This window comes from Bos grunniens, chromosome 21 (assembly GCF_055505025.1).
Source record: "Bos grunniens cultivar Pamir isolate PY7600 chromosome 21, Bosgru_T2T1.0, whole genome shotgun sequence".
Taxonomy (NCBI): Eukaryota; Metazoa; Chordata; class Mammalia; order Artiodactyla; family Bovidae; genus Bos; species Bos grunniens.
The window spans coordinates 35,814,841-35,840,883 of record NC_141185.1 but is presented as its reverse complement, the minus strand read 5'-3'; the positions used below and the strand labels follow the sequence as shown (position 1 = coordinate 35,840,883).

Genomic DNA, 26,043 nt, shown 5'->3' with positions numbered 1-26,043 from the left:
CAAGGCTTCTGGAATGCCTGATGCCGGGAGAAGAGAGAGGACACACACACTCAGGTCTGGAAGCCGGGTGTTCACTGAGATTTATTGGGAATTCTGTGACCTGAAAGGGCCTTCCCAAGGATTAGGGAACGTGACGGGGCTTTAAGAGGAAAACCAGAGGCAGATCCAGGGTTAGTGGCACAGAGAACCTGCCGGAGTCCTGCTCTGGTTTCCCCCAGGCTGGCCCAGGTTCCAGGTTAATTCCCTTTCAGGACCTCATCGATCCAGGGCCGGTAGGGGGAGATCCGGGTGAAGACGGCCGGGGGCTTTGCATTGGACAGTCCATAGGAGACAATGCCCTGGGCCACCCCAGCACACAGAAGAGGGCCCCCCGAGTCTCCCTGTGGGACAGAGAAGGAAAAGGAGAGAGAAGGTGAGCCAGGGAAACCACCGCCTCCTCCCTGTGGTCCCAACTCTGAGCTGGTCGGACCTGCCATCAGGCTCAGGAACACTGGCTCCTCATAAGGTGATATGTCTCTGATGCTGTTCCCTTTCCTTCCTGGCACCCCCTGACCCTGGGTGGCACCCCCTGACCCTGAGCAGACCCTGGTCAGAGACCCCACGGGGCCGAGGGAGGAGGATCTGCGGAGGGACAGTCCCAGCTCCTCAGACCTGAGGTCTCACACTTTGTCACTGGCTGACACTGTGAACTCCGTCTCCTTCCAAAGGTGTCTGCAACCTGGTCAGTGATTTGTGGAGACACCGTAATCTGAGAATCACCTTAAATGTAGATTTTGTGCTCTGGGGATTGCCCACACACAGCTGGAGATTGTGGTTAAAAGCAGAGAAGTGGCTGCAGGCCCGGGGCTCCATGAGTCTCAGCTCCACCTCTTGCAGAGTGCTGGAGGCTGGTTCATTCACAGCTGTTTGTCCCCAGCCGGCCACCCGGCACATTATCCCGGGATGGATGAAGGTAAAATGGGATGGAAGGGGGATTGTCCCCACGGCCAGGGTCAGGTTGGCTTTCTCCTTCAACTGTGAAGGAAATGAGGGCTGTCAGTGATGGAAATGGGCTTGGGGATGGGTGGAGGCAACCAGGGAGGGACAGGGCAGCTGCTCCACATGAGAGCCAGTTGCAGAGGCTGAGCTGAGGGGTGCTGGTGAGAGGCAGGTTGAAGCCCTGGAGAACAGAGGGCAGGGAGCGGGGAAGAAAGCTCTGGAGAACAGGGAGTGGGGAAGAGGAAGAAGAATTTGCACCTTCAGTAACATGATGTCGTGGAGACCAACATGCTCATATTTTGGGTAAGGAAACTGTTTTATGACTTCAAGCCTCTGCCATGTGTCTTCTTTCTTTTGTAAGTTATGAGCTCCGAGGATGACTGTTATAGACCTATGTGAGGGAAAAGAAGGACAAGGTGAAACGCTGATGGTGGGGTGTCTGCTGAGATACGCCCACTCTGAGAAAGGGCATGTAGTCTCTCCCAGGGTCAGCGATCTCTTCCCACCTCCCTTTTTTGAGCTACTCATGTATGCGAGGGGCTCAGGCTTTACTCAAGGAAGAGCTTTCCCAGGGACAGAGATAATTTCCAGGGCCTTCGGGACGCCAGGGAGTGAGCGGGCCACGGAGGACCCAGGGGACAGGGTAGGTACTTCCTAATCAAGGTTCCCTAATGAGGGCCACCTCTCTGAGGGCAGAGGTGTCCGAGGAAAGAGGGGAGTGGTGGGGTCTCAGGTGGACCCTGTTCTCTGTCTCCCATGGAAAGGATGGGTTCAGGACCCTGGGAACTAAGGGCCAGTGTTCTTGAAAAGGGCATGGAGGAAGTGGTCCAAGAACTGGGTGGGCCCCTGAAGACTGAGTCCACATCGCTTGTGTTGGGGTTGGGGAGGGGCAGCCGCTTTTAGAAGAGGGGCACTGGGATGCGGTCCCCTTTCCTCTGAGGGGAGCTGAGCTCACAGTGACTGAGGGTCAGGACAGCCGTTCCAGTCTGAGGACGATTTCCTTAAGGCCAAGTATTGTCTCTCCCAAAGAGACCCAGCCCTAGGAGCTCCCTCTCAGGCCCCCGAGGAGCTGTTCCTGGTTGCTCCCCTCCCATTTGGAGATAAACAAGACCCATTGTCTCACCTTCCTGCACAGTGCGCAGCCGTCAGCACAAAGTCCCTTCTTATCAGGAAACCACCACAAGCCGCCAGCTTACCATGCCAGGTGACAATTTGCAGGTAGGCCATGTAAGGGCGGGAGTGTGGCTTGCTCTCTGTGCCCCCGATGATCTCCCCTGGAACACAGAAGCCCAGGGCCTGAACACAGAGGGTGCACCAGCTGGCTTCAAGTTGGAACAGGCGTCTTTGGAATCCGCACTCGCCCCGTGTTCTGCCTTCTTCCTCTCGGGTGGCTCTGGTGTCTGCTGTCTTTGCTCCAGGCACAGCAGCCAAGCTGGCCTCGGATGCCTCGCAGTCACGCTCACCTGAGGTTTTCCCCCAGTCCCATTCTGCCCTCACTCAACCCTCCTCTGTCCCTGTGCATGACCAGCTCTCCAGGTTCCTGTTTCCACCATCTCCATATCCCAGGTTGCTCAGAGATCAGCCAAGTTACAAGGCCAGAGGGTGAAGGGAACACAGGACTTTCAGCACCGTGTCACACATTCCATACAGAGAAGACCACCCGTTGGAGCCCCCTGCTCTGGGCTTTCCCTCAATCAATGTGGGCTCCCTCTTCCTGGGAACGACCATGGGCTGCAGAGAGAGGGTGTACACAGCCCAAGTGGAAACTTCACTCTGGGGTGTTGGGGAGAAATCCTGGGGTTCTGTTTAAGGGTCAGAAATCTTCCGAGTAAATCTTGTTTTAGGGGTTGGTCCTGCAGCTTCCAGAAGGAGTGGCCGGGAAACTCACCAGCCTGGGTTCTGCAACACAGGAGGAGGAGCAGCAGCAGCGGGAGAGGAGGATGATGCATCTTCTCAGAGAGGCTGCCCAGGGCACGTGCTGCTTCTGTTTTCCAGTCTTGGGTTTTTAACTCCCAACAAGCGAGGGCAGGGCCAGACTGGTAACCGCAGAAACTGACTGGTCACATACTCTTCTCTCAAACTGCGTCTGCTGTCTTTCTAATGAGAATTTCCCCCAGAGATGCCTTCTGTTTTGTTTGGATGAAGCTGAGGCCTGAACTTCCAAGTTTTGGCCTCAGGGATGAGCTCTCCAGTGTGGTTCCTCATTGGTGTGGAGGTGGAGGGCTCATGTCCTCCCCAGGCAGGGCAGCTGGTTAAGGCCCATCAGAGACATGGGTGGGGGAGCGTCTTTACACTGAGAATTCAGAAGCACATGCACTTTGAAGGCCATGGTGCACATTTTGCAAAAAGCCCCTGTGCATGCACTACATGTATGTGAGTACCTAGCACAACTTATACCCATGCAGGAGAATCAAAAGTTTCAGGAAATAGGGTTTATCCTTAAACGATATGCAGTGGTCTCCATCAGTTTGTACTTCTTGTCATTCCTTTTTATTCCAATCCACAGTAGAATGCAAGCTGCATGTCACTTAAAGAGGATTACCTGAAACTTGAAACACATGGTATGGATCTTTCTGTTTCTGCAAACCGGTAGTTCACTGGCTTAGAAGAAGGATCCAGAAGATGAAGCTGGAGTCAGCGTCTGTCAGCCCCTTGGGCTCCGAGTCATCCTGTGGGCTCCGCCCAGCTCCCCGCAGTGTCCACTGACTCCACCACTTCCTGAGGGCCAGGCTGTCAGGGTAGGCTGAGCGCTCTCCCCACATCTCCAGTGTCCAGCTCCAGGGAAAGGCGGTCTGCCCTGTGGCTGTGTGGATGTGCTATCCTTGGGATCTGGGGGTCAACAGTGGATGGGGCCTGAGCTGCAACTCAGTGTGTGTGCTGGTCTCCCAAGCAAACATCACGCATAGAGCCTCTGCTCCTTGTATTTCATGTTTTAAAACTCTTACTTAATTATACAAATATAAAAGGAGAGTTAGGGCAAAAATCATAAAAATGGTTTATTATCATTCCATGCAAGTTCTTTTATTTTTGAGAACCTGTTACATTTCTTCGTTTTTAAAAAAAATTGGAAAGTGCTTCCCTGGTGGCTCAGTGGTAAAAATCTGCCTGTGGGAGACATGGGTTCGATCTCTGATTCAAGAAGATCTTGCATGCTGCAGAGCAACTAAGTCCATGCGCCACAACTACTGAGCCAGTGCTCCAGCCCAGGAGCCACGGCAGCTGAGCCCATGTACCCCGGCTACTGAAGCCTGCACCTCTAGAGCCCGTGCTCTGCAACGAGAGAAGCTATCACAGTGAGAAGCCTGTGCATCATGACTAGAGAGTAGACTCCTCTTGTTGCAACTAGAGGAAAACTCCCCTGCAGCAAAAAAGACCCAGGACAGCCAAAAACAAACAAATAAGGTGTGTTCATGTGTTTGTTTTTCATATAGAGTTAGAGTTTATAATCAGATATGTTTATCAGGATTTCTTATGTCTACATTGATCAGTGGCAGAACTGGAAGCCCAGACCTGTGGGCTGACAGACAATGCGAAAAATGGAGTCTCTGGGTCCCTGGTCTGGGGCCAGCAGTAGCAGCTCTTTCTTGAATGGGGCCGGGCCTGTCTTCTAGGCCTCTTAGGGAACGTGGTGAAACCTGCATGAGGGCCCTTTAATGGCAGGCTCCTGAGAGCTAGCTAGAGTTCATGCTCCGTTTCCCTTGTTCAGATGTGTATGGGTGTGAGTGCAGGCATGCAACTCAGATGCTGGTGGGTATGGGATTCAGACCACCGAGGGTCACTTGGAGGAGGAAATTTTGGAGAACTTGACCTAACTCAGATTTCTCTTTTGGAAGACCTGGAGACACCGTGTCATTTCTGAAAGAAGATGACAATTGAATGGGGTGACTCTGATGTAGTTCAGGGGCCAGACTCACCCTGGCATTCTAGGGGAACTTTCTTTCGGACTCTTATGGCCCTGCTTCATTGTGACAGCTGTGGTTGACAAAGCCATCCTGAGGACTTCCAGGGCTCAGCCCTCCCCAGCATCCTGAGTTCTCGCACTTGGGAAATCTTCCTCCTTCTCACTTGGCAGATACTTCTCTGGCCCCAGACCCATTATTGAGGGGGATGGTGAGGATGGGGCAGAAGTGGGTGTAAGGATGCAAGGTATCAACAGCCCAAGCCTGGGACCATCTCCAGAAAGAGTCACGGGGAGTCTGCTATGGTGCATCTCTGCCCTGAATTGTAGTGTCTGAGGCACAAGGTTTGTGGGAAGAGGAGAAGTGAGAGGAGGAGGATGGAGGAGCAGGAGAAGGAGGAGGAGGAGGAAGGGCTAGGCTGAATAATGGCACCCAGGAATATCCAGGTCCTGATCCTCTGAACCTATGAGTGTCACCTTATATGGTCACAGGAACTTTGCAGGTGTGATTAAGAATCTTGAGATGAGGAGATTACCCATGTTATCCAGGTGGGTGCTAAATGTAATTACACGCATCCTTACAAGAGACAGGCAGAGGGAAATTCTACTATGAGAGAAGGCCCTGTGACAACCTCAGCAGAGAGAGAGAGAAAGAGAGAGATGCAAAGTCACTACTCTGTGGGCTTTGAAGACAGAGGAAAGGACCATGAGCCAAGGAATCCGAGCTATGCCACTATAGAAGTTGGAAAAGTTATCAGCCTCTGGGGGGAGTGCAGCCTTGCCAACACCTCGGTTTGGGGCTAGTGAAAGTAATTTCAGACTTCTGACCTCCAGAAATGTAAGAGAAACAATGAGTACTGAATTAACCCACTGTGCATGCATGCTAAGTCACTTCAGTCGTGTTCAACTTTTTGCGACCACAGAGGAGCCTGGTAGGCTCCTTGGGATTCTCCAGGCAAGAATACTGGAGTGGGTTGCCATGCCCTCCTCCAGGGGATCTTTCCGACCCAGGGATTGAACCCACATCTCTTCTGTCTCCTGTATCGGCAGGTGAGTTCTTTACCATTAGCGCCACCTGGGAAGCCTCTTTAACCCACTAAGTTGGCAGTATTTTGTTACAGTGACTATATTAAAATAATACAGTGATCAAAGGATTTCATGGGTCTGACCTGACACAGTCTGAACAACACTGTAAACATTTGGAACAAGTCGGTGGCATACTTGACACCCACCTATAACTGGTGGGAGCCATCACATCTTCCAGAAGCAGGAAGAGAATTCCTTTTTGCTTTATTTCAGAAATGCAGCACTAATTTCCATTCTTAGAGGAATAAACGTAAGTTAAAAAAAATAAAAATAGAAACAGAAAAGGCAGAGAAGAGTTAGAGACAGGCTAGAAACAAAGAGCAAGGGCAACAAATAGAAAATGGTAACAAGTATGGTAGATATTATACCAATACTCGTTTTGAATACTACTGCTCTAAATGCACCAATTAAAATGCAGAGGTGCACAAACTGCTGGGCGGGGTACTCAATCTTGGGGGCTAATGATGCTAATACAGTAATAAGTATCTTCAATACTTACTATACCTGATGCTTTAACCCCTCATCTCTTATTTAATTCTCATCATTCTTATGCCCAATTTACAGATGACTGGGAAGGGGGAGCCTAAGAAAGATGAAGAAATTTGCCCAAAATACAAAGTTGGTAAGGGGTCCTACCAGGATCCCAATGCAGTCTGATTCCAAGCTCTTAATTCAATCTGTCTTATTCCCAAATGCATGCTATAAATAAGGGTTCTGTAAGAAAAAGGTAATTCTTTCCCAAGCCTTGACAATGTCATTTTGCATTTAACTCAGAGATACTTGTCTTGAGCTTCCCTGGTGGCTCAGATGGTAAAGAATCTGCCTGCAATGCAGGAGACTTGGGTTTGACCGCTGGGTTGGGAAGATCCCCTGGAGGAGGTCATTGCAACCCACTCCAATATTCTTGCCTGGAGGATTCCATGGGCAGAGGAGCCCAGTGGACTACAGTCCATGGGGTTGCAAAGAGCTGGACATGACTGAGTGACTAAGCACACACACTTGTCTTAGGAGATGCACTCCTCTCATCCTTTTATAACACTCTTCTTATAAGCACTGAAAAAATCAACCCTTCCCAAGAGATCTTGGTGCTTCCATCCCTCCATCATGGCAGTATCAACAGACCAGCCAAATATTCAAAATTACATCAGACATATGGCATGCAGGGGGAAGAGAAGGTTCTTTCTGCTTGGTTGTAAGAGATAAGGAAATGCAGGAATAAGGAGCAACTAAAAGGAAGAATCATTATCTGAGAAAACATTGATTCACATCCTGGAGGGCTAAGGGAAGAGTCCTGAGTAGCGTCCCCTTAATTAATTGAAACAACAGATTGGAGAGCATAAAAGAAACCCTTGAAGGCAGACCCTCAGACTCTGGCCATGCTGTCTCAGAGCAACGTCCTGACTCCATTTCTGGCAGCAACCATTATCCGACAAGCTTCATGGGAGCATATTGAAACAACAACAACAACAACAACAGTTGATGCCATACAGCCTTCCTCCAACAGGTAAGAGAAGATCCCCATGGATAGATTTGATTCGAAGGTACATAGAACTCTCTTTTGTTGCCCTGGCTGATGCTGGTTGCTGATAGACTGACAGCACTGCAAGGTTTACTAGAGAAGCACGCCAGACTTAAAGGACTTTACCCAAACCCATGGGAAAGGGATGGTTTGAGACAGTTTCACATGACTACTGGATACACAGGGAGGCTGATGAGAGGAGATGAGACAGGGCAGGGACTGACACAAAGCCAACTATTCTCAGGTGTGCAGTGAGCCTACAAGTGAGGTGAGAAAGTGAAACAAGAAATTCTTCTGCCATCATTCACCCCAGAGGGAGCTCTCCCATGGAGACACCGGGTTCCACCTTCGCTCAGCCTTTTGCTTTGCTAGCTACTCAGTTCACCATCGCCTTCAAGCACCAGCACAGTAATACATACATACATACATATGTACATAGCTACAGAAAGAGAGGAGAGAGAGAGAGAAAACGTCCTTAGGCACAAGGGAGAGAGCCTAGGAGTCCCATAACGAAGGACTGTAGCACAACGGGGCTTCCCAGGTGGCACTAGTGGTAAAGAACCCGCCTGCCAATGTAGGTTAGATGTAAGAGACGTGGGTTCAATCCCTGGGTCGGGAAGATCATGGCAACCCACTGGAGGAGGGCATGGCAACCCACTCCAGTATTCTTGCCTGGAGAATCCCATGGACAGAGGAGCCTGGCAGGCTGCAGTCCATAAGGTTGCAAAGAAAAGGTCATGACTGGAGCGACTTAGCTTGCATGCATAACAGAATGAAGGTCAGGAGCAAAGGGAAACGTTCAAGTAAAGCTAAACATTAGAAAAGCACAAATGGGTTCCAGCTAAAGTACAGAAGGAACAAATTATGTATGCCTTATCCTCTTCTGTCTCATTGGACATGAAGCGGGCATAGGTGTCTGGTATTCATCTAAGTGGCAAAATGAATTATATAGACAAAACCAGTGATTTCAGGAAAGGGGATGTTCATTGCGTCCTGTAACTGCTAAGCACGATTTACCATCATGGAAAACTCCAACATGAATGGAACCTTCCAGATCAAGCCTCATTGACCTTCTCCATATTCCCATTCATTAGTCCCCACTAAAGAACCCAGAGTTCATTCAAACTCTTCTTAAACATGATCACTAATGATTGACTAATTTATTATTCTCTTAAGCAACCTATCAACAACCTGCAGAGTAACTACCTCAGAGAATCCATTACAGATCCTTCAGGCAAGAAGAGACTAACCTCTGAGACTTGAGGGGATGGACTGCTGTTACTGCAAAGGAGCATTAGAAGGATTTGCAAGTTCTAGATTCCAGCTTCATCAGATTCTGCCCAGACACACTCCTCTCCCGATTTTCAGAATCCCAAATAATGCCTTACTTTACGTAAGAGACCTACCAGGCTGGGAATTAAAAATGTACAGCAAGTCATCACAGGAATAGACATAGGTTTGGTTTTTAGAACTCTGCAGTCTGGGGAACATAGCAGATGTGCTTGAAAACTCAGTTATAATAGTTAAAAGTTTTGTTATTTGAATCACATTAATGTGTCTGAATCTAAATTCTATGTTAGTAAAGCAATGGTAATGGTAATTCCCAAGGTCGTGATGGGAAAACAGAGGCAAACCTCAGATCCTGACATCTGTGTATATTCTATTTCAATCAAATGATTCCTCATGTGAGATTAGGGACCCCAGCATCCCTGGAACAACCATTCTTCTATATCTACATTCCCATTAGCAGGACTAGATTTCTCTGCCTTTGATGGGACAGCAGAAGGGCCCTTCGTATGAAATGAAGCATAAGCTTTGATAGCAAGATTCATAAAATAGAGATAACTCTACCTACTTCACAGGATAGTTATAAAAGTAATAATACATCTAAGAGAGTGACAATAATTGATATTCATGAGCTCTTTAAAGTCCTAATTCCAATCCCATTTGCTCTTATGATAATGTATGTAAAGTCCAATCATAGACTATGATCTCTTCCCCTACCTAATATTCTTTGATCACTCTCTTCTGCCTATGAACCTTTGGTTAGCAGGGAGAGAGAGATGCAGATTAACATTTTTCAAATTGCAGATAACCATGTTTGAAGGGCGGTGTAGCTTGCATTTTAATCTGGAGTGGAATAAAATGGGATGGAAAGGAGTGGCAGCTTAGACTGGATTGCACGTGATTAAGGATAAGTATTGTTTCCTGCAACTTTGGATTCATTTGTATGTTTGTAGGTTTGTGCCTTTGTACTCACACATACCTATGGTATATGTGTTGGGTCTTTTTGCAAATATATTTCCTACTGTGGTCATTGTCTTAAACATGCATATGCTTCTGAATTCTCAGTGTAAAGATTCTCCCTGACTCATGTCTCTGATGGGTCTTAATCACCTGCCCTGCCTGGGAAGGACATGAGCCCTCCACCTCCACACCAATGAGGAACCACACTGGAGAGTTCATCCCTGAAGCCAAAACTTGAAAGTTCAGGCCTCAGCTTCACCTCACATAAAACGGAGGGCATCTCTATGGGAAATTCTGATTAGAAAGACAGCAGGCACAGTTTGAGAGAAGAGTATGTGACCAGTCAGTTCCTGTGGTTACCAGCCTGGCCCTGCCCTCGCTTGTTGGGAGTTAAAAACCCAAGACTGGAAAACAGAAGCAGCACGTGCCCTGGGCAGCCTCTCTGAGAAGATGCATCATCCTCCTCTCCCGCTGCTGCTGCTCCTCCTCCTGTGTTGCAGAACCCAGGCTGGTGAGTTTCCCGGCCACTCCTTCTGGAAGCTGCAGGATCAACCCCTAAAACAAGATTTACTCGGAAGATTGCTGACCCTTAAACAGAACCCCAGGATTTCTCCCCAACACCCCAGAGTGAAGTTTCCACTTGGGCTGTGCACACCTTCTCTCTGCAGCTCATGGTTGTTCCCAGGAAGAAGGAGCCCACCTTGGGGGGCCCCAAGGGGTGGTCTTCTCTGTATGGAATGTGTGACACGGTGCTGAAAGTCCTGTGTTCCCTTCACCTTCTGGCCTTGTAACTTGGCTGATCTCTGAGCAACCTGGGATATGGAGATGGTGGAAACAGGAACCTGGAGAGCTGGTCATGCACAGGGACAGAGGAGGGTTGAGTGAGGGCAGAATGGGACTGGGGGAAAACCTCAGGTGAGCGTGACTGCGAGGCATCCGAGGCCAGCTTGGCTGCTCTGCCTGGAGCAAAGACAGCAGACACCAGAGTCACCCGAGAGGAAGAGGGCAGAACACGGGGCGAGTGCGGATTCCAAAGACGCCTGTTCCAACTTGAAGCCAGCTGGTGCACCCTCTGTGTTCAGGCCCTGGGCTTCTGTGTTCCAGGGGAGATCATCGGGGGCACAGAGAGCAAGCCACACTCCCGCCCTTACATGGCCTACCTGCAAATTGTCACCTGGCATGGTAAGCTGGCGGCTTGTGGTGGTTTCCTGATAAGAAGGGACTTTGTGCTGACGGCTGCGCACTGTGCAGGAAGGTGAGACAATGGGTCTTGTTTATCTCCAAATGGGAGGGGAGCAACCAGGAACAGCTCCTCGGGGGCCTGAGAGGGAGCTCCTAGGGCTGGGTCTCTTTGGGAGAGACAATACTTGGCCTTAAGGAAATCGTCCTCAGACTGGAACGGCTGTCCTGACCCTCAGTCACTGTGAGCTCAGCTCCCCTCAGAGGAAAGGGGACCGCATCCCAGTGCCCCTCTTCTAAAAGCGGCTGCCCCTCCCCAACCCCAACACAAGCGATGTGGACTCAGTCTTCAGGGGCCCACCCAGTTCTTGGACCACTTCCTCCATGCCCTTTTCAAGAACACTGGCCCTTAGTTCCCAGGGTCCTGAACCCATCCTTTCCATGGGAGACAGAGAACAGGGTCCACCTGAGACCCCACCACTCCCCTCTTTCCTCGGACACCTCTGCCCTCAGAGAGGTGGCCCTCATTAGGGCACCTTGATTAGGAAGTACCTACCCTGTCCCCTGGGTCCTCCGTGGCCCGCTCACTCCCTGGCGTCCCGAAGGCCCTGGAAATTATCTCTGTCCCTGGGAAAGCTCTTCCTTGAGTAAAGCCTGAGCCCCTCGCATACATGAGTAGTTCAAAAAAGGGAGGTGGGAAGAGATCGCTGACCCTGGGAGAGACTACATGCCCTTTCTCAGAGTGGGCGTATCTCAGCAGACACCCCACCATCAGCGATTCACCTTGTCCTTCTTCTCCCTCACATAGGTCTGTAACAGTCACCCTCGGAGCCCATAACTTACAAAAGAAAGAAGACACATGGCAGAGGCTTGAAGTCATAAAACAGTTTCCTTACCCAAAATATGAGCATGTTGGTCTCCACGACATCATGTTACTGAAGGTACAAATTCTTCTTCCTCTTCCCCACTCCCTGTCTTCCAGAGCTTTCTTCCCCGCTCCCTGCTCTCTGTTCTCCAGGGCTGCCTTCCCTACTCCCTGTTCTCCAGGACTTCTCCTTCAGGTCCCATTACCCTCACACTTTCCCAACCTGCCTCTCACCAGCACCCCTCAGCTCAGCCTCTGCAACTGGCTCTCATGTGGAGCAGCTGCCCTGTCCCTCCCTGGTTGCCTCCACCCGTCCCCAAGCCCATTTCCATCACTGACAGCCCTCATTTCCTTCACAGTTGAAGGAGAAAGCCAACCTGACCCTGGCCGTGGGGACAATCCCCCTTCCATCCCATTTCACCTTTATCCGCCCCGGGATAATGTGCCGGGTGGCCGGCTGGGGACAAACAGCTGTGAATGAACCAGCCTCCAGCACTCTGCAAGAGGTGAAGCTGAGACTCATGGAGCCCCAGGCCTGCAGCCACTTCTCTGCTTTTAACCACAATCTCCAGCTGTGTGTGGGCAATCCCCAGAGCACAAAATCTGCATTTAAGGTGATTCTCAGACTACAGAGTTCTCCACAAATCACTGACCAGGTTGCAGACACCTTTGGAAGGAGATGGAGTTCACAGTGTCAGCCAGTGACAAAGTGTGAGACCTCAGGTCTGAGGAGCTGGGACTGTCCCTCTGCAGATCCTCCTCCCTTGGCCCCGTGGGGTCTCTGACCAGGGTCTGCTCAGGGTCAGGGGGTGCCGCCCAGGGTCAGGGGGTGCCAGGAAGGAAAGGGAACAGCATCAGAGACATATCACCTTATGAGGAGCCAGTGTTCCTGAGCCTGATGGCAGGTCCGACCAGCTCAGTTGGGACCACAGGGAGGAGGTGGTGGTTTCCCTGGCTCACCTTCTCTCTCTCCCTTTCCTTCTCTGTCCCACAGGGAGACTCGGGGGGCCCTCTTCTGTGTGCTGGGGTGGCCCAGGGCATTGTCTCCTATGGACTGCCCAATGCAAAGCCCCCGGCCGTCTTCACCCGGATCTCCCCCTACCGGCCCTGGATCGATGAGGTCCTGAAAGAGAATTAACCTGGAACCTGGGCCAGCCTGGGGGAAACCAGAGCAGGACTCCGGCAGGTTCTCTGTGCCACTCACCCTGGATCTGCCTCTGGTTTGCCTCTTAAAGCCCCGTCACGTCCCTAATCCTCGGGAAGGCCCCTTCAGGTCACAGAATTCCCAATAAATCTCAGTGAACACCCGGCTTCCAGACCTGAGTGTGTGTGTCCTCTCTCTTCTCCCGGCATTAGGCATTCCAGAAGCCTTGAAAGGGGGGAGCATGTGGTGTGTGTGTGAGAGACAGAGAGGATACAGTGAAGAACAATAGGGAGAGAAAGAAGAGAAAGGGGTTCCCTGGAGTGGCAGGACCCCTATGTCCACCTTCAAGAAGAAAGTACAGCAGATCCTTCCCTGCCTTCATCATCAACTCTGAGTCATCTTTAGGGCTCTTCAGAATCACTACGAACACGCTGAGTTGCAGGGTGTTTAGAGCATCGCTGGCCTCTCCCCATTAGGTGCCAGTATCAACATCCCCTTCTCCTCCAAGTTCTGAACCAAGGATGTCTCTAGGCTTTTCTAAATGTCCCCCAAGGACGAGGTCATGTTGGTGGGGGTGTGGAGGGGTAGGCAGGGTGTTGTGAGGAGCTGGGCAGGAATCAGCCTCAGTTGAGAAGCTCAGGTTTAGATGCGTTTGGTTCACACTGGGCCCTCCTCACTGTCCACCTCGATAAGAGAAGATCTACCATCTGTGCAGCTTTGATGTGCGATGCAGAGAAGATCTTGTGTCACTGACTTCTGCGAAAGGAATACGTGGAATTGATAAGAGGAGGGACCGCATCACAAGTCCTGCACGAACCACAGCCACAAACAGCTGTCCCAACCACACTGGCCTGTGTGACCTCCACAACGTCCACCACTGTGGGCCACACAGAGGGAGAGGGTCATTCCCGTGAGGACAGGGGGACACGAGCTCTGTATCCTCGCCCAGGAGTAGAACAGCCTTGATGTGCAGGATGGAGCCTGCCCCCTGTTCTGTGTGAGTACCTGCTCCTGTGAGCGCACCTGAACTGGGTAACAGGCTCGTCCTTCATGCCGAGTGTCAGCCTCCACCCCTGCTTCTGTGTCCTGGAGACCAGCCCAGAGTCAAAAGTCCTGCAGAGTCTTCATGTGGAGCAGATCAGGGACCTGGGAGAGGAGATGGAGCTGCCACCTGGGTGCAGTGAAGCACTGACCACGTCCTACCCTGTGCTCCGATGGAGGCCCTGTAAGGCTACCATCACCTAGAGGGGTCTTAAGATGGGGGGGCAGGACCAGGAGTCGAGCTGGCTCAGTCTTTGTCCTTTCATGTCCTCAGGGGGACTCTGGGGTGTGACAACGTAACCCCCGGGCATTGTCTTCTATGGACAAAATAATGTGTCACCTCCAGGGTCCTGCACCAAAGTCTCAAGTTTCTTGCCCTGGATAAAGAAAACCATGAAAAGCCTCTGACTGCAGGAACCAGAACATCTTTCCTGGGGCTGATCCAGAATCACACTGCAGGGTTGGGGTGCCCGCAGCTCAGTAACTGTCTCTCAGCTGGGCTTGAAGGGCTGGTTGCTTATTTATTCACTGACTCCTATTCACAAATACTCACTGTGTGTTTAGAAAGGCAATGACAGGATTCTGCTGTTTTCTGCTTCCTCCTCTCCCACCTCCCACCATCTCTTCCCCTAAACCCCATGCAAAGCTGTCACCCAGGTCTGCTTACCCACACCTGTCTTCCAGGGCCAGCCCTCCCGCCAGGGCTGAAGCTGAGCACCATCAGGGGAAAACATGAACCTCTCTGGTTCTGGGGCTCAGGGTGAACTCCTTAGCTTCTTGCTCTGGGTACATGGCAGGGAGGAGTGGGTCACACCATGATTCCCCAACACCAAGAGCACAGCCTGGGGCTGCAGCTCCAGGACAGAGACGCTCCTACTGGGAAGCGGGGTCTACCTGAGCTGACCTTTAACCCCCACAGCCAGGGGAGCCGGCCCAGAGCAGGGCTGGGTCTCCTGAGAAGCCCCTCGTTCTCATCCAGACTGAGTAGGAGTATTATTACATGTAACTCTGGAACATCAGTCATTTTGTTTCTAGACATGAAACAAATCTCTGGTCTGCTCACTGGAGCATACTCGCCCCCTGTGGGAGGGGGCAGCAGGGAGGGAAGACAAGGAACAGGGCAGCCTTATTTGTTTACTCTTGATGTGCTGTGCTTAGTCGCTCAGTCGCTCAGTCGTGTCCGACTCTTTGTGAACCCATAAACTGTAGCCTGCCAGGCTCCTCTGTCCATGGAATTCTCTAGGCAAGAATATTGGAGTGGGTAGCTTTCCCTTCTCCAGGGGATCTTCCCAACCCAGGGATCGAACCCAAGTCTCACCACATTGCAGGTGGATTCTTTACCAGCTGAGCTACCAAGGAAGCCCACTGTTAAGACAGCCGGTAGAAATGTCACTGCACACGCTCAAATGGTAGGAACACCCATTTGAAAGGCAATCAGAATCTGATTCTAAACACTCATCCATTGGATGGACCAGAAACAGGCTCCCTGTCATGGTGCAAGCTCCTGCCTGTGCAAACCAAACTGCAGTCAGGGAGGCCCATGTGGTCTGGACAAATGGAGAAACGCCTCTGCTCTTAGGCCGTCACGGTTACTGCTGCTCCATAGGGTCCAAGACAACCCAGACTTTTCATCCTTGGGAAGGTCTTGGTTTGAAAAGTATGTGATTTTTGCTGGGCAAGGATCTCCCTGTGCTGGTCTCCCCTCACCAGACACTTCCATCTACCATCCCTCCAGGGTCTTGACTGTTGTGCTGAGCTGCCTGGGAGCCGAGCCTGAGTTCCAGCGCTTGGCTGGTGCCGCCCTACACACAGCACTGTGCTTCTCTGAGGCATGTGTCAATACTTTGGGATACAGTTACCCTAAAGGCAGGCCCTTTCTCCTCTGGTTGTGCACAAATCACACAGCAACACAGTCTCCTAGTGACCTGGGGCACGTGTACAAAGGAAGAGCAGTTCTTCTCTTCTGCTTTAAAGACACAGCTTCTGATTTAGAGCTGAAAAAATCCCCAGACGTAATAGGACCCAGCTCGTTGATTGAAAATTACACAAAAAGAAAACAAAGAAACAAAAACATAGTGTTTAAAAAGGTGCCCAACCACTTATATATTCAGCTCAAGTATAACGTTTACTTTGAGGAAATGGTTCTGTGGTTTGAAAAAGTGTAAGAATATTTGTTGCAGACTTGTCCTCCTTCGAGAGATGAGGAGGACAGTTCCAGGAGGGACAGTGAGAGCTTGGAGGCCCCACAGAGTTAGGACGGAGCCTGGGCTCAGCCAGGCCCCCTGAGAGTCAGGCCAGCAAGAGGACTTCCATGTTTTCTAACCCTGCCCACTGATGACTTCCTGCCATCCCTGGACAAGACAGGAGCCTATGCTCAGATACCTCCCTCCACACACAGCGAGTCCCTGGGTTCCCATGGCAGCCGATCTCTGACAAGTACTCAGACAGCTTCTTGGTGAGCTGTTCTGTCTGCTCATGGGCACAATCAGATGAAGGTGGGTAAGCACCTAAAACATGCTGATTTCTTCAAATCTTCTGGTCTGTGGAAATGTCCTCCATCCCCCACTTTTGAGGAAATAGTCCTTAACTTGTTTAAAGATCTTTGCAATGGAAATAAGAAAAAAAAAATAAAATAAAATATCCCTGGACTTCCCTGGTGGCTCAGTGGATAAGAATCTGCCTGCTAATGCAGAGAGCATGAGTTCGATCCTTGATCTGGGAAGATTCCACATGATTCAGAACAAGTAAGCCTATGCAGGACAACTACTAAGCCAGCGTGCTGTAACTACTGAAGCCTGTGTGCCTAGAGTCTATGCTCTGCAGCAAACGTAGCCACCACAATGAGAAGCCTGCACACCTGAACGAAGGATAGCCACAACTAGAGAAAGCCCACACGTAGCAGTGAAGACCCTGCACAGCCAGAAATAAATAAATCAGATCAGATAATAAATCAGATCAGATCAGTCGCTCAGTCGTGTCCGACTCTTTGCAACCCCATGAATCGCAGCACGCCAGGCCTCCCTGTCCATCACCAACTCCCGGAGTTCACTCAGACTCACGTCCATCGAGTCAGTGATGCCATCCAGCCATCTCATCCTCTGTCGTCCCCTTCTCCTCCTGCCCCCAATCCCTCCCAGCATCAGAGTCTTTTCCAATGAGTCAACTCTTCGCATGAGGTGGCCAAAGTATTGGAGTTTCAGCTTTAGCATCATTCCTTCCAAAGAAATCCCAGGGCTGATCTCCTTCAGAATGGACTGGTTGGATCTCCTTGCAGTCCAGGGGACTCTCAAGAGTCTTCTCCAACACCACAGTTCAAAAACATCAATTCTTCGGCGCTCAGCCTTCTTCACAGTCCAACTCTCACATCCATACATGACCACAGGAAAAACCATAGCCTTGACTAGACAAAACTTCATTGGCAAAGTAATGTCTCTTCTTTTGAATATGCTCTCTAGGTTGGTCATAACTTTCCTCCCAAGGAGTAAGCGTCTTTTAATTTCATGGCTGCAGTCACCATCTGCAATGATTTTGGAGCCCCAAAAAATAAAGTCTGACACTGTTTCCACTGTTTTCCCATCTATTTCCCATGAAGTGGTGGGACCGGATGCCATGATCTTCGTTTTCTGAATGTTGAGCTTTAAGCCAACTTTTTCACTCTCCACTTTCACTTTCATCAAGAGGCTTTTGAGTTCCTCTTCACTTTCTGCCATAAGGGTGGTGTCATCTGCATATCTGAGGTTATTGATATTTCTCCCGGCAACCTTGATTCCAGCTTGTGTTTCTTCCAGTCCAGCGTTTCTCATGATGTGCTCTGCATATAAGTTAAATAAGCAGGGTGACAATATGCAGCCTTGACGTTCTCCTTTTCCTATTTGGAACCAGTCTGTTGTTCCATGTCCAGTTCTAACTGTTGCTTCCTGACCTGCATACAAATTTCTCAAGAGGCAGGTCAGGTGGTCTGGTATTCCCATCTCTTTCAGAATTTTCCACAGTTTATTGTGATCCACGCAGTCAAGGGCTTTGGCATAGTCAATAAAGCAGAAATAGATGTTTTTCTGGAACTCTCTTGCTTTTTCCATGATCCAGCAGATGTTGGCAATTTGATCTCTGGTTCCTCTGCCTTTTCTAAAACCAACTTGAACATCAGGAAGTTCACAGTTCATAAATAAATAAATGAATAAAATTTTAAAAATATCTGTAATGACCTCCAGTGAAATGCCTCTACTGACCAAGGCCTCTCCCCCCAGACCCACAAGAAGATTCAGTTCCCAATATACCTGGGGAGAGAACCACCAGGCCAGCTCTGGGGATGATGGACCTGAAAGGTCAAGACCTTGCTAGTCTGTTTTGGGAATGTGCTTTGGGACAGGAATGGCTCTGCCTTCCCTGCCCATGACCATGCTGCTGCTGGTACCACAGCGGTCTTGCAGGGTTTATTTCCTGCTGTATCCCACAGAACAAGACTTTCAGCCAACGAATGTTTTACTGTGAAAGAACGTTGAAGCCATGAGTTAATGTCCCATATCACCCAGAAACAGCTGGCCTGAGAATTGTGTAAGACTTGGTAATGTAGATAGTGGAAAGACAACCACCTTCAAGATTGGGATGCTGTCTTTCAGGATGTGGTATATGCTTTAAGCCAGCAGTGAGTATCGGGTGGTGTTTCTCTCCTAGCTAGAATACATGGTTCTAGAGACAAAGAAGTGACCATAAGAGTGGCTCTCATTCCTACTATTAAACCTATTAACTCAGTCTCAGAAGTTTACTTCTATCTCTATGACCTTGGACTCTTCTGATTTTTAGAGGCCTTAATTTGTAGGAAAGCAATCGACAGACAGATAAACTTACTAAGCAAGTTAGGTGGGTGATCCTAACTGCCAAGGGAAGATGAGATTCCCTGTGTTACATCTTGGTAACTTGGTATTTCCATTCCTATCAGTGATGGTCAGTGAAAGGCTACTTTAGCCAATAAACTTAAGACCACTAAAATCCTTCAAGAATAAAGTGTTGAGTCACCACATCAGATAAAGAATCCCACTAGCTGAGATACTTGAGATAAGATTCCTCTGTATGCTTCTCAGATGAGAAAATTCCTGTCCTTGTAATGACCTCCCAGTATCCTTGGTCAAGAACCCTTTCAAATTTCCTGGAGAAAGAGATATATGTGTGTGTGTGTGTGTGTGTGTGTGTGTGTGTGTGTGTATCCATCTGGTCTAATGTGTTATTTAGGCCTTCGTTTTCTTATTTATTTTTTATCTGAATGATCTGTCCATTGAAGTAATTAGGGTGTTAAAGTCCCATATTTTTACTGCATTACCGTCAATTTCTCCCTTTATGCTTGTTAATATTTATGTTTTTAGGTGCTCCTATGTTGGTTGTGTATATATCTAAAATTGATACATCTTCTACGTGAATTGATCCCTTGATCATTATGTAATGTCCTTATTTGTCTCTTGTCACAGTCTTTGTTTTAAAACTATTTTGTCTTATGCAAGTATTGCTACCCTGGCTTTAACTTTGTTTCCATTTCCTTGGAATACCTTTTCTATCCCTCATTTTCAGTCTGTGTGTTATCTTTAGATCTGAAGTGAGTCTCTTGTAGGCAGCATATGTGTGACTCTTGTCTCTGTATCCATTTAGGTACTCCATGTCTTTTAATTGGCTCATTTAGCCCATTTATATTTAAAGTAGTTATTGATAGGTGTGTACTTTTTGCCATTTTGTTCATTGTTTTTCAGTTGTTTTCGTGCTTCTTTTTTTGTTTCTTCTTTTGCTCTCTTCCCTTGTGATTTGATGACTATCCTTAGTGTTACATTTGGATTCTTTTCTCTTTTTTCTGTGTGTGTATCTAGCATAGATTTTTGGTGTGTGATTACCATCAGGCTTATATATATATATATATGAATATATATACATCAGTATTCTATAACTGTAATTATTTTCAATTGTTGGCCTCTTAAGTTTAACACACCCTTATGACTGCATTTTTATCCCTCTCATTGTTCATTTTTTTGACATTGTATCTTATGGCTTTTTATTTCAAGTATTCCTTAACTACCTATTGTGGATATAGATGATTTTACTATTTTCATCTTTTAACTTTCTTACTAGCTTTATAAGTGTTGATAGCTACCCTGAAGGTTGTTGCTGTTCAGTTGCTCAGTCATGTCCAACTCTGCGACCTCATGGACTGCAGCATGCCAGGCTTCCCTGTCCTTCACTCTCTCCCAGACAAATACACCTTCATTTTTCCTTACCAATGAGACTTTTTCTCTGATAATTTTCATACTTCTAGTTGTAGTCTTTTCTTTTTCATTTAGGGAAGACCATATAACATTTCTTATAAGGCTGTCTTTGTGTTGCTGAACTCCTAGCTTTTGCTTGTTGTAAAACTTTAGCTTTCTCCTTCAAATATAGCCTGCCCAGTGCAGTACTCTTGGTTATAAGATTTTTTTTCCTTTCATCACTGGAAATATATCATGCACTCCCTTCTGGCTTGCAAATTTTTTGTTGAAAAGTCTGCTGGTAGCTGATAGTTCCCCTATACATAACTTTTTGCTTTTCCTTTACTGATTTTAATGTTCATATTAATATAAAATTAATATTTAATTTTTGCCATTTCAATTACAGTGTCTTAGTGTGGTCATCTTTGTGTTTATCCTGTTTGGGACTGTCTGTGTTTCCTGGCCCTGGATATTTCTTTCTTTTCCTATGTTAGGGAAGTTTTCAGCTATTATGTCTTCAAGTATGGTCTCTAACCCTTTTCTTCTCTCTTTTCCTTCTGGGACTCCTAGCCTGTGAATATCAGTATCCTTGATATTATCTCAGAGTTCTCTTAAAGTGTCCTCATTAAAAACTTTCTCTCTCTCTTTTTTTTGTTCAGGTTGAGTAATTTCTGCTGCTCTCTCTTCTATTTTGCTGATCCACTCCACTGTATCATCTAATCTACTATTGATTCCTTCTAGTGTATTTTAAATTTCAGTTATTGTATTCTTCAGTTCTGCTTGATTCTTCTTTAGATTTTTCTAACTCTTTGTTTTTATATAGATCAACTGTTTGTGATATATGTTGCAATAATTTTTTTCTGAGTTATTGTCTGTATTTGGGTTTTGCTTATGCTTGATTTTTGAGATATAAACTTTAAAAAACTGTATTTTACATATCACAATTTATTTATCAATCTCTCCTTTAATGTTTCTGTATTTAGAGTCATTGCTAGAAGACCTCTAATTTTATGAAGGGATTTGTCCACATTTATTTATTACTATGGTTTTATTTCATACATTTGTGTCTCATATTTTGCACTTACTCAAGTGGTTTATGTGATGTGTGACTAACTTATTGCTCCAATATCATTGATTAAATGTCACCTCGGTGTAAACTACATTTTCATATGTGCTTGGGAATGTTTCTGGATTTTCTATTCGTTTTCTTTGGTCTGTCTGTCTGATCATGAGTGGGCAACACACTGTTTTCAGAAAATACATCTTATGGGATGTTTTTTAATATCTGACTAGTTATTCCTTCATGCTATTTTCCAAATAAATTTTAGACATTAGCTAGAACTTCTTAACACTAGGAGAAAAAAATTTCTTTTAATTGGAATTACATTTTTATATTAACTTTGGGAGAATCAGTGCCTTTTTGGTGTGGTTCTACCCTATCAGAGAACTAAGACTATCTTTCTATTTCTAAAGTCTGTTTTTATATTTTTCAAGAATCCTTTAACATTTTGCTCAAATAGTGTTTCACAATTCTGCTTATGTTTTTCGCAAGCTCTTTATATTTTTTTGTTGCTGCTGTGACAGATTATCTTTTCAAATGTATCTTCAAACTGGTTGTTGTTCATATATGTGAAGGCTATGGATCTCCTTTTACTTTTGAAATAATCTCAGGCTTATGGAAAAGTAGCAATTATAATACAAAAAACTTTTATTTTCCTGAACCATTTGAGAGTAAAGTTACTGACATGGTGTTCCATCAGTTCTCAAAAACTTTAGAGGGCAATTTCTACAAACAAGGAAACGCTTATGTGACTACAATTCAACCATCAAATCCAGGAAATTATCATTGATGCCACCAATACCATCTAATCTTCAGACAGTAAGAAACTGAGTCAGTTGCCTTAATATGTTTAATTATTTGATTAGTCCCCACAGAGATTTATAAAACAGATCTCTTACTCATCTTCTCCAAGTGCATCTCCTGCTCTCCCCACCCAGGCTCTGGCGATCCACGTCAGGCAGCCGCTTCAAAGCCATGCCCGCCTCACCCTATTTGTCCTGCTCTGACACATCCCACCAGACTGCCCTTTCTGTTGGAGTCCCTGAATCCTCCTTGAGCTCCTTTACTACCAGTGGTCAACCCTTGTGTAGGCAGCCTCCTCACAGCCGTTGGATGTTCACTCCCTACGTGGTAGTAGTACTAAAAGTCGCTCAGTCATGTCTGACTCTTTGTGACCCCATGGACTGTAGCCTGCCAGGCTTCCCTGTCCATGGAATTCTCCAGGCAAGAATACTGGAGTGGGTTGCCACGCCCTTCCCTATGGAAGGCAGCATTCCTCACGTCACTTGCGTTCTGATATCTCATCCAGGTCATCCAGTGCAGGGTGTCCAAGCCCATGTGGGATGAGGACACCGCTTAGTTCACTGTGACTCACTTGCCAGAATCACTGTTGACCGTGGGCTTTGTTTCTTTAACTAAGGTGTTGTTGCTTTTTAAGAGGCTTGGGATCAAGATGTTTTGAAACAACAATTGTTTTGATTCCATGACTTCCCCCATTTTCATGATGGGGACGTGACTGCTGCTGCATATCTTCATCCCACAGGCTCTTCTTACATGACTGCAACAAAGGGGGTCTAGGGCCCTCCTTTCCTAATCTGGGTGAGGGGAGCTCTTGATTGCGTTAAGCAGTGGAGTATGGTAGAATAGGTGCCATATGACATCAAAATCTAGGTAACGAAAAAAACACAGCTTCTAGATGGCTTACTTTTTAGGAAATGCTCACTCTGGGGAAACCAACCACTGTGTTATGAGGGAGCCAAAGAATCCCATGAAGTGAGACAACTTGAGGGGCTCTTATGGAGAAAAACCAACGTGCCGAGTGCATAGCCAGCACCAACCACTGGGCATGTGTGAGCAGTCCTTCAAGTGGGTCAGCCTCCAGGCTTCGAGCAGCCCTGATACCAAGGTGAGTAGAGGGATGCCATCCGCACTGTACCCAGACCAAAATGGAGATGGGTAAAGCAATGTTGCTGTTGTTTTAAACCACTGAGTCCTTTAGTAAGTGGAATAAGCCCTCTTCAGCATCACTTTCACACCATTATGTCTATTCCACACTGTGGATCTTGCCTTTATAGTCTGATCATGATGGTTTATCTCCTCTACATGAAGCAAGGAATCTCATCTCCAATATTTCTCACATTCTTGCTGAAGAAGGGGTCTCAATACACAATCACCCTGGTGATCTAATATGAACCACGCAAAGACTTTCTTTGATCTATCATCATGAGGCCCAGGTTTCTGGGGCTCAGGCACCTGAGGGCTTAAGGACTGGCTAATCCAACTACCCCCTTGACCCCCACCCCACCCAATGGATGAAAACTTACCAGAGGCTTTAATTAAATACAAATAAACAGTCCACTCTGACTACAGAGAAGTGGTTTGAGGCTTTCAGATAAGGCTCATGTGACAAAGGCCAGAGCATGGAAGGGGACAACTCAGGGTTAAAAGACCAGAAGGAAGCAGCAGCCGCTCAGATCTGGGCAGTCTTCCTGGAGAGATGGTCCTGCTCCTGCTCCTGGTGGCCCTTCTGTCCCCTACCGGGGAGGCAGGTGAGTGACGATCCCACCCTCAGAGGTCCAGTCCCACCCCACATGAACAGTCCTGCCCAGACGCTACACTCATGCACAGCCTGGGCCTGGTCCATCTAAGAAAATTTCTGAACTCAGGGAAACCTTGATCCCATCTCCTCTGTTCAAACTTTGGCTCCATGAGCACAGCGGGCAGGCTGGAATCTTTCTTTCAGGGAAAATCATCGGGGGTCACGAGGCCGAGCCACACTCCCGTCCCTACATGGCGTTTCTTCTGTTCAAGACTTCAGGGAAATCTCACATATGTGGGGGTTTCCTTGTGCGTGAGGACTTCGTGCTGACAGCAGCTCACTGCCTGGGAAGGTGAGGAGCAGTGCCGGGCCCCCACCCCTCTGTGGAGCCCTCCCAGGGAACCCTCTTAGGAGCTGCAGACCTGTGCCACCAGGTAACATAGGAAGCTATTCAGAGGACAGGTGAGCACTGGGGAGAGAGGGACAGGTCAATGCCAGTCGTGCATAGAGAGAAGGGACTGATCAAACCTGGAACATAAGGAAGCCAAGGTTGTGGCCTGGAGCCCACAGTGCAAATGTGAGAAATTCATGTTTTCCTTAGAGACAGTCAAGCTCGAGCAGGACTGAACACCCTCTGTGGACTACAGGAACTGCCACCATGCCCAGGCTGCCAGGGAGCAGACAGTTCAGAGATGCTCAGCCCCAGGGCCCACTGCCTAGAATTTCGCCACACACTCCCCCTGCCCCGCCCCAAGTTTGGCCCTGTCCCAAGCTGTGCTCTTTCCTCCTGGCTCCTGGACCGGTTCTCCTGTGACGCCGCCTCTGTTTCTGCTCTCTGTGCAGCTCAATCAATGTCACCCTGGGGGCCCACAACATCATGGAACGAGAGAGGACCCAGCAGGTCATCCCAGTGAGAAGACCCATCCCCCACCCAGACTATAATGATGAGACTTTGGCCAACGACATCATGTTACTGAAGGTGGGACACGAGGCTGCACTGACTCTGGGACACTTCCATCCAGGGTTCTGCATCCCCCATGAACCCATTCCTGACCCTCCTCCTGTACAACCCCTCCGTGGTCCCAATGCTGAGAAGAAGGCAACCCCATGACTGTCCTGCAGCCTCTGTGGGCCAACAGTAGGTGACAATGCTTTTCCTCTACCTTCAGCTGACTAGGAAGGCTGACATTACGGATGCAGTGAGCCTCATCAATCTGCCCAGGAGCTTGGCGGAGGTGAAGCCAGGGATGATGTGCAGTGTGGCCGGCTGGGGGCGACTGGGGGTAAATATGCCCTCTACAGACAAACTACAGGAGGTAGATCTTGAAGTCCAAAGTGAGGAGAAATGTATCGCTCGCTTCAAAAACTACATCCCCTCCAAACAGATATGTGCTGGAGATCCAAGCAAGAGGAAGAATTCTTTCTCGGTGAGATCCCCAGTGTTATCCGTGCAAAACCCTGGGCCCAACTGAGCTGGGACGATGGGTGGCTGTGGGAACAAAGCCCGCCCCTGTGTCCCCAGCCTGTCCTCCTATCTGGACACTGTCCTGTGTCCCTGGGGCGTGAGCACTGCCCCACAGTCACAAATGGGTGGAGGTTTCCTGCAGGAGGAGCAGCAGGATTGTCAGTGCCAGGATGAAACCTCAGGACCAACAAGGCCCTGACATCAGCCAGGACCGCTAACTGAGCCCACCCACCCCAGGGTGGCAGGGAGACCAGACCCGAAGAAGGTGAGCTCAGCCCTTGCTCTCTCTACCCACAGGGTGACTCTGGGGGCCCGCTTGTGTGTAATGGTGTGGCCCAGGGCATTGTGTCCTATGGAAGACATGATGGGACAACTCCAGATGTCTACACCAGAATCTCCAGCTTTCTGTCCTGGATCCATTCAACAATGAGACGGTACAAACACCAGGGATCAGTGTGATGTGTGCTCAGGGTGGACCCCTCCATCTTCCCTGGGATTGGAAGCATTGATCAAAGTGTGTGAAGGAAGGTTGCCTGGAACTTAATAAACATTCATCTCTTGAAAAGAAATCACTGATTGCTCCGTTATTCACAAATTCGTTAGGTACCTTCTCTGTCAGGGAAACCTCTGTTCACATTTCTGCTCTGTTAGCAGCTTCCCCCTCCAGCACATACACTGCTCCTCTCACCCCTCCCTTCCATTCTCTAGAATAAAATCTTCTGCTGTACCTACAGCCAGCTCCCTCCGTCACATGTTCCCAGTGCCAGCTCCCCCTCAGGCTGCCCGTGAGCTCCATCA

At 48.3% G+C, this 26,043-nt stretch overlaps 3 protein-coding genes across 3 annotated transcripts; 2 read left to right on the top strand and 1 right to left on the bottom strand.

Annotated features, from left to right (window-relative positions):
• Positions 1 to 68: 68 nt before the first annotated feature.
• LOC147349365 (mast cell protease 2-like) lies at positions 69 to 2,960 on the bottom strand. The gene is made up of 5 exons (XM_086365260.1): positions 2,867 to 2,960; positions 2,102 to 2,252; positions 1,237 to 1,369; positions 760 to 1,014; positions 69 to 380 (listed from the first exon to the last, which is right to left on the bottom strand). The coding sequence occupies exons 1-5, from the start codon at positions 2,925 to 2,927 to the stop codon at positions 237 to 239; spliced, it is 744 nt and encodes a 247-aa protein (XP_086221386.1). The 5' UTR covers positions 2,928 to 2,960; the 3' UTR covers positions 69 to 236.
• Positions 2,961 to 3,152: 192 nt separating this feature from the next.
• On the top strand, positions 3,153 to 13,088 carry LOC147349364 (mast cell protease 2). The gene is made up of 5 exons (XM_086365259.1): positions 3,153 to 10,239; positions 10,833 to 10,983; positions 11,716 to 11,848; positions 12,132 to 12,386; positions 12,767 to 13,088. Exons 1-5 carry the CDS (start codon positions 10,179 to 10,181, stop codon positions 12,908 to 12,910), a joined length of 744 nt encoding a protein of 247 aa, XP_086221385.1. The 5' UTR covers positions 3,153 to 10,178; the 3' UTR covers positions 12,911 to 13,088.
• Positions 13,089 to 19,134: 6,046 nt separating this feature from the next.
• Positions 19,135 to 25,814, top strand: LOC147349363 (duodenase-1). Its single transcript, XM_086365257.1, has 5 exons — positions 19,135 to 23,790; positions 23,985 to 24,132; positions 24,624 to 24,759; positions 24,950 to 25,207; positions 25,543 to 25,814. Exons 1-5 carry the CDS (start codon positions 23,739 to 23,741, stop codon positions 25,702 to 25,704), a joined length of 756 nt encoding a protein of 251 aa, XP_086221383.1. The 5' UTR covers positions 19,135 to 23,738; the 3' UTR covers positions 25,705 to 25,814.
• Positions 25,815 to 26,043: the final 229 nt, after the last annotated feature.

Bases quoted from the DNA above. Each gene is read 5' to 3' on its own strand.
- LOC147349365 (XM_086365260.1), bottom strand. From the start codon at position 2,927: ATGCATCATCCTCCTCTCCCGCTGCTGCTGCTCCTCCTCCTGTGTTGC. The intron at 1,370-2,101 runs GTGAGACAATGG...TCCCTCACATAG, and splicing joins GCTGCGCACTGTGCAGGAAG to GTCTATAACAGTCATCCTCG. The intron at 381-759 runs GTGATTCTCAGA...TCTGTCCCACAG, and splicing joins GCACAAAATCTACATTTAAG to GGAGACTCGGGGGGCCCTCT.
- LOC147349364 (XM_086365259.1), top strand. From the start codon at position 10,179: ATGCATCATCCTCCTCTCCCGCTGCTGCTGCTCCTCCTCCTGTGTTGC. The intron at 10,984-11,715 runs GTGAGACAATGG...TCCCTCACATAG, and splicing joins GCTGCGCACTGTGCAGGAAG to GTCTGTAACAGTCACCCTCG. The intron at 12,387-12,766 runs GTGATTCTCAGA...TCTGTCCCACAG, and splicing joins GCACAAAATCTGCATTTAAG to GGAGACTCGGGGGGCCCTCT.
- LOC147349363 (XM_086365257.1), top strand. From the start codon at position 23,739: ATGGTCCTGCTCCTGCTCCTGGTGGCCCTTCTGTCCCCTACCGGGGAG. The intron at 23,791-23,984 runs GTGAGTGACGAT...TCTTTCTTTCAG, and splicing joins GTCCCCTACCGGGGAGGCAG to GGAAAATCATCGGGGGTCAC. The intron at 24,760-24,949 runs GTGGGACACGAG...CTCTACCTTCAG, and splicing joins ACGACATCATGTTACTGAAG to CTGACTAGGAAGGCTGACAT.